At 34.9% G+C, this 6,875-nt stretch overlaps 1 protein-coding gene across 3 annotated transcripts; it reads right to left on the bottom strand.

Moving 5' to 3' along the window:
* Positions 1-1,434: 1,434 nt before the first annotated feature.
* Positions 1,435-6,198, bottom strand: LOC127086214 (phosphoenolpyruvate carboxylase-like). 3 transcript variants are annotated; one of them, XM_051026933.1, is made up of 11 exons: positions 6,034-6,198; positions 5,603-5,792; positions 4,727-5,118; positions 4,548-4,632; positions 4,234-4,456; positions 4,050-4,153; positions 3,868-3,961; positions 3,616-3,770; positions 2,532-3,530; positions 2,035-2,421; positions 1,435-1,956 (listed from the first exon to the last, which is right to left on the bottom strand). In XM_051026933.1, the coding sequence occupies exons 2-11, from the start codon at positions 5,765-5,767 to the stop codon at positions 1,657-1,659; spliced, it is 2,904 nt and encodes a 967-aa protein (XP_050882890.1). In that variant the 5' UTR covers positions 5,768-5,792; positions 6,034-6,198; the 3' UTR covers positions 1,435-1,656. The 3 variants fall into 3 exon arrangements, with proteins under 3 accessions (XP_050882890.1, XP_050882891.1, XP_050882892.1); XM_051026934.1 differs by having other exon boundaries at positions 5,994-6,041; XM_051026935.1 differs by lacking the exon at positions 6,034-6,198 and adding an exon at positions 5,931-5,949.
* Positions 6,199-6,875: the final 677 nt, after the last annotated feature.

Below are 6,875 nucleotides of genomic sequence, written 5' to 3'. Positions count from 1 at the left end.
ACATTTGGCTCATGCATCTTTGTTGGTCCCAATCTAATTTAGTAGAGCTCTAAGAAACAACTATTGGTTGCAAGATCGAGTTTTGAGGCCGAATATTGGGCCTTAGCTTACATAACATCTGGATTACTATGACTAAAGTCCTTGCTTAAATAACTTTGTATGACATTTTTCCCTCATACACTCCTATGTGACAACCTTAGTGTTGTCACTCTCTCACATAATCTTATTCTCCATGCTCGCACTTCATTTTGTCCGAGAAAGATTGATTGCTAAACACATGAGGATACAACATGTTTCTATTTTCTTCAGTTGGCTGATACTCTCACAAAGCCGCTAGAAACATGAGCATTTCAAGAGCTGCGTACCAAGCTTAAAGTCGTGAAATTCAATCCGCCTTAAACTTGTGAAGAGTAATAGAATGTAATATAGCATATTTGAGTAACTAAACAATGGTACAACCTGCATGAACTCTTGTAAGTATGGTACATTGAGTTCATGTAAGTATGGTATATCATATGAAGTTAACTTCTAATAATGAATATCATATGAAGTTCACAAACACTTTTTCATTAAAGTGCTAGGTTCTTTACATTAAAAAAAGAATTATTTTTCTATAATGATTTATATTTATATCCATCTAAGGGCCAGTTTGTTTTAGTTTTAGAAAAATAGATTTTTTTTTTATATTTTTGAAAATGGATTCTACAAAAATGTTTTTTAAAATATTACAACTTTTTCTAAATTTATTTTTTATAAATTAAAAAATTGAATTGTTCATTCTATAACATAAATATAAATTATTGAAGATCAAAACATAGTCAAAATCACAATTTTTTCAAAAAATTGTATCTTAAAAATGATTTTTATGAAAAACTATTTGAAATAGCTTCAAAATTAAGTGATTTTTTGAAAATTTGATATCCAAATTTTTTTTCGATAAAATGATGAATTACCTAAAATAACATTTTAAGAATAACTATTAAAACCAAATTTTCATTTGAAGCTTTTATGAAAAGTTTCTTTGTAATTTTTTTTACACTAAAATATATAACACTATAAAAATCATTTAAAAAAAAAAGTCAAAACAAATGGGCCATATATAAAAAGCAACTTGAACAAAATTAAAATCAATTTTAGAAGTATAGTACATAACTTGAATCAACCATTCATTTAAGAGACAACTCTTACCAAACCAATATGCATACACTATTTTAACACTTGAATCAAGCATTCATTTAATTATGACTATGACAATTATGTACATCGCAATTCACAAGATTGAAAAATTTTTCTTTTACTAAATATTTCCACACTATGATTGGATAGTAACTTCACAAATACTACATTCCAATGCAAGCAAATGTGAGAAGCTCCAATTTTCTATGTTTTTCTGTTTCATATCATAAAATTAGAAAGTACTATTGAACAAGAAAATTTATGCAATGAAACATAACATCAATTGCATTAACTCATCTGTGTGGAAACAAAGTAAGGAAACACATCAACAAAACCTGATGTGAGATTCTTATGAAAAGAAAAGAAGAAAAAAAAGCACTCACATGAAGTGCTTGATTGCAACTAGATTCAACTAGTATTTATGATTATCTTGCCACAAACTTAACACAAAGAAACAGATACAAATGAAGTAACCAAAACTTAACCAGTGTTCTGCATGCCAGCAGCAATACCCTTCATGGTAAGAATGAGTGTGTCTTCCAAACCAGGTGCATATTCACTTGTCGGATTCAATGTTACGAGTTCATCGGCCGGTTTAGTTGCTTCAGGAGACTCTCTTGAAAGGGGCAGACGTGATGCGTTCACGCTACTCTTTGGATCACGGATCCTTTTCAATGTGTAAGCTTGGAAAACATTAAGGGTTGTGATGTAAGAATCGCGGAGTCTGAGTCTTTGCTTCAAGTAGGGGTCACCTTCAAGAACTTCCTTGTGTGTAGCCACCTAATAAAGCCGAACATAAAAATCAGCTTGTGAAATAACTAGCCGATCTAGTTGTTATACGATGAAAAGGATCATTACCTGAAGTAAGAGTTTCTTAGTTTCTTCGTATTTGTTCCTCAACTGTTCCCCGAATGGCCAGAGGTCCTGTGAAACTAGGAGCCTATCATTCAGTGCTGCAATTCCAGGGTCTCCCTTGGCGAACACCATTTCAACTAAATCGATTGTGACCCTAAAGAAAGGCCATTGGTTGTACATATCTTGCAGCATATGAAGATTCTTTACATCCTTCTCGATAACTTGTTTAAATGCGGATCCAAAGCCTAGCCATACGGGAAGATGAAACCTTGTTTGTGTCCACGCAAAGATCCATGGTATCGCACGGAGTGTTTCTATGCCTCCACTAGGCCTTCTCTTTGCCGGCCGACTCCCAATGTTCATCCTTCCATACTCCATCTCTGGTGTAGCCTACATGACATGGAGAAAGTCGACAATGATTGATATAATCTAAAAGTTCACAAAATTGCAACCTTTCGAGTTTAGTCCCTATAAAAGTTAATGATTTTGTGATGTCTTACCAGACGGAAATACTCAACAAAACGTGGTTCCTTGAACACAATTGAACGGTACTCCTCGGTAGCAATGATAGCCATCTGATCCATCAAGGCGCGCCATTCCGGTTTTGGAGAACTTGGGGGACGCATTCCGTGTTCTAGAGTGGCAGCAGTGAAACGTTGCAGGGTTCTAAAGCACAAGTGCTCCTCTCCGAACGACTGTTCAATTACTTCACCTTGAACCGTCACACGAAGCGATCCGTGAATTGTGTCTGGTGGTTGAGACAAGATAGCAAGATGAGTAGGTCCGCCTCCTCTTCCAACAGTTCCACCCCGACCGTGGAACATGGTTAACTTAACACTGAATTTCTGAGCAACATTTATGAGCTCCTCCTGAGCCTTATATAGCTGCCACGCTGCAGAAAACCTTCCAGCATCTTTACCTGAATCAGAATATCCGATCATAACTTCTTGCTTCCCGTCAATCCGGTTTCTGTACCAGTCAATCGAGAACAACCGGGCCAACGCAGCAGGAGCAGCCTCAAGATCGGCAAGTTTCTCAAACAACGGAACAACTCTCAACGGATTCTTGATTTTGCATTCGCGTTGAAGAAGTTCAACGGCCAACACATCAGACGGTGCAGTTGCCATTGATATGATATAGGCTCCGAAGTTGTCTGACGGTAGTTCAGCTATGACATGAAATGTGTCTAAAACATCTCTAATTTCATCGGTTGTGGGCAGGTCAGGTCCGAAAAGCGGCCTTTTGCCAACCAACTCAGACAAAAGCCATTCCTGTCTCTTTTCTTCGGACCATTCTTGGTAGGACCCAATTTCCAAATGTTTGGTAATCGCATCCATCACGTCCGTGTGACGATCTGACTCTTGCCTTATATCAAGCCTTACCAGTGATAGTCCAAAAGTCGAGACTTGCCTCAAGAAATCAAGAAGGCTTCCGTCAGCAATTGCACGATCACCACAAGCACAGAGTGATCTGTAGCAGAGTTCAAGAGGTTCCAAAAACTATACAAATTAACATAAGTTAGTATCTGTCGAACCGATAAACTCATTCGACCAAATAAAACACAGTTTTTATAGAAACCTATACCTCATCAACATTGGTAAATGTGTCTTCTTCAGGAATGTCAGAATATCCATGAGCTAAGAGATAACGAGAACGCTCGCGAGTACGATAGAGCTTGTCCCTTATATCACCGAGCACAACACGGTATGGTTCATTTAAAGGAACTTTCTTCCAAAACTCTGCATTATGGAATGAAATCAAGATTATCACAAAAACGAACTAACCGACATATATTCACAAATATACATAACTAATATTTAAGCTTAAGATTATCACCTATATAGTGTTTTGCAACTTCATCTTTCTTGGAATTCCTGTGAAGTTCTTCTGCACGATCACGTAGCTCATCATTGCAACGCCACATAGACAGCTAAAGAAACAAGAAGAGAAATCGGTAAAACAGTGCAAGAATAATGAACTAATCGAAATGATAAAAAAAAGAGAGAAATGTGAATTACTTCAAACATAAGATCTTCAATCTGCGAATAATATAGATTCGCAGCCATCATTCTAGCTAGTAAGCAAACATCTCTCGTCACCTCAGGAGTCACTCTCGGGTTACCTGCATCATATAATCTCATTTATGAAATCACAACGGATTTACATACATACATATACATACGTTACAGATAAAAATCTTACCGTCACGATCACCCCCCATCCAAGAAGAAAACTGGATAAGAGGCGCATTATAAGGAACACGTTCGTTAATCCCTATGTTCTTCAAAGCTGTATCAACACGGCGAAGAAATTTAGGAACACCCTTCCAAATTGTTTCATGGAAGTAACTCATTCCAGCCCTCATCTCATCTTGTGGTGTTGGAGGTGTCCTCTTGATTTCATCGGTACGGAATGCAGCTTGAATCTACAAAAGAAACACAAGAAAATCATAACAATGTCAAATCATTTCAATTTGGCGAAAACCAAACAAAATCGGAAAAGACTTTGATCCTCACCTCCCTCTGGAGAGATTCATCGAGCTCCTGCTTATCATCAGGAGTGATGTCTTTCGCATACAATTGAGATAAACAGTTCCTTACCCTAAGAAAAGAACAACAAAAAAGTTCAATTTTCTTATCTTATTCTAAAAGAAAAATATTGAAAGTGATAAAAAATTCTACGTTTCAAAACAGACCTTGCATGCTTCTGAAGCAAAGATCTCCGAACCGACTGAGTCGGATGAGCGGTAAGAACCAGATCAACGGTCTGGTTCTTCAAAGCATCAAAAACTTCCTGAGGAGATTTCTTCATGTTAAACACAAGTTTCTTGAGAGTTTCTTCAATATCCGACTCCGTAGTCGCATTGCTCTCATCCCTGAAATCTCCTTTCTTCAACTTGTTCCTCCGACGGTGCGCAATCTGAACCTCTTCAGCTAAGTTGGCCAAGTTAAGCATATGCGAAAAGGACTTGGCAACAACAATCGAGTCTCCGGCATCCAAACCGGTTATCAATTTTCCAAGCTCTTCGAGCTTTTTAGGATCATGCTTCCTTTCATACTCAGCAGAAAGTTCATACACTTCTTGAACCTACACAACAGCATAATTATAAGTGTGTGTTTGGTTCAGCGGCATAGAAAATTGATTTTGAGAGAACAATGAATTTCAGTGTAAAAATCTCTTTTAGCCTTGTAAGCTACAAATTCTAACTTCAAATAGAATCAATTCTAGAAACCAAACTCAATTCTATCCGAGTGCAACCAAACTCAATTCTACATATTCAGAATCAATTCTAACATGTTAAAAGTCATTTTTCTGTTATCAATGAAAAACTTCCCTGAAAAAGTCATTTTTCTGTAAAAGTCAGACATATAAAAAGCAATGTTTCCTTAAAACAGTACAAATCAATAGACAAGACAAGAAACAATATCAAAATCTGTCAAAAGAAGCCAATTTCCACACCATAATTATGACTTTTCAGAACCAAACCAAACAGTGAATAACCAAAATCAATTAAAAACGACACACAAATAGAAATCTCAAATCAAAGAACCAAAAAAAGAAGAAAACTCACAGAATCCTTGAGATCCTCCCCATGCAAATCCTGAAGAATATCAAGAAACCGATCCAGCAAAAGAGCATCATACTCAATAAGTTTATCATCTTCACTCACTTTTGCAGGTGCCAATTGCCTAAGCTGTGCATCAATTGACGCCATTTTTTCCATCTTGTTTGCCATTGTATCCACTCACTCACCCGCTCACCTATAAAACAAATAAAAAATCGAATCAACTCAAAACCACGAACTCATCAAAACCAATGGCCGAATCAAAACAAAGACAGCCATAAATTCATAATCAAATCCCAAAAAGCATGAAAGAGATTGACAAATAGAATATCACGAGTGGAAAACACGTGTATTGAAAGATTGTGTTACAAGTACAACAAACGTAGGATTTTTTAACCTATGAAAACATGGAATGAAAAACATAGGATTTTTAGTACCGTGTTATGTGCGAGTAAGGTACGAGGAAGAAGAAATAGAAGACAAGAAATGAATCAGAAGGGACAGTGTTTGTTTGTGATCTAAAAAGTAATGTAGTGAGGTGTCTTTATATAGAAAACTAGAGACATTTTTTAAGTGAATTAATATATACTAAGTTTTTATTTTAGTATCCTTTTATTTTTTGGGTACAACTTTTATATTCCTTTTTAGTAGCATATATTGGAATATGCTCTTCATTTTCAATATTCTTTGCATATTGAAAATGAAGGTTTATACAAGAAGGTTCACTTTTATTTTTATTAAGAATTATGAATCTTGTGCATTTCCTTATTTTTTATTAATTAGAAGGAATTTATATTTGTGTAAAAAAAGGAATTTATAATAATAATAATAATATTTTTTATAAAACAAATTTTTTCTTATAAATAGATCCTATGAGGTAGTATTATATATATATATATATATATATATATATATATATATATATATATATATATATATATATATATATATATATATATATATATATATATATATATATATATATATATATATATATATATATATATATATATATATATATATATAATAAGGATGTAACCACTTGATTTGAAAACTCGTAAATACAAGCTTTGTTGCTTGAGGATAAGCAACTTTCTAAGTTTGGGGGAGTTTGATAAGTGGTCTTTACATCGTTACTTCTAGTCATTTTCCTTTAGTATTTTACCGCATTTCATTCGATTTAATTTCAATTGTCTTGTTTTATATCTTGGTTTGTGCTTTATTTCTAATTTCAAGGTCTAATGTGCATCCAAGACAAATAGGGATCAAAGACAAGCAA

Source organism: Lathyrus oleraceus, chromosome 5 (genome assembly GCF_024323335.1).
Source record: "Lathyrus oleraceus cultivar Zhongwan6 chromosome 5, CAAS_Psat_ZW6_1.0, whole genome shotgun sequence".
In the NCBI taxonomy this organism is placed as follows: domain Eukaryota; kingdom Viridiplantae; phylum Streptophyta; class Magnoliopsida; order Fabales; family Fabaceae; genus Lathyrus; species Lathyrus oleraceus.
The sequence above is the reverse complement of the archived record's forward strand: the minus strand, read 5'-3'. Positions and strand labels throughout refer to the sequence as shown.

Excerpts from the sequence above, each read along its gene's own strand:
- LOC127086214 (XM_051026933.1), bottom strand. The coding sequence starts at position 5,767 with ATGGCAAACAAGATGGAAAAAATGGCGTCAATTGATGCACAGCTTAGG. Across the intron at positions 4,154-4,233 it reads GATGGGGGGTGATCGTGACG|GTAACCCGAGAGTGACTCCT; the intron begins GTAAGATTTTTA and ends TATATGATGCAG. Across the intron at positions 3,531-3,615 it reads CATTTACCAATGTTGATGAG|TTTTTGGAACCTCTTGAACT; the intron begins GTATAGGTTTCT and ends TAATTTGTATAG.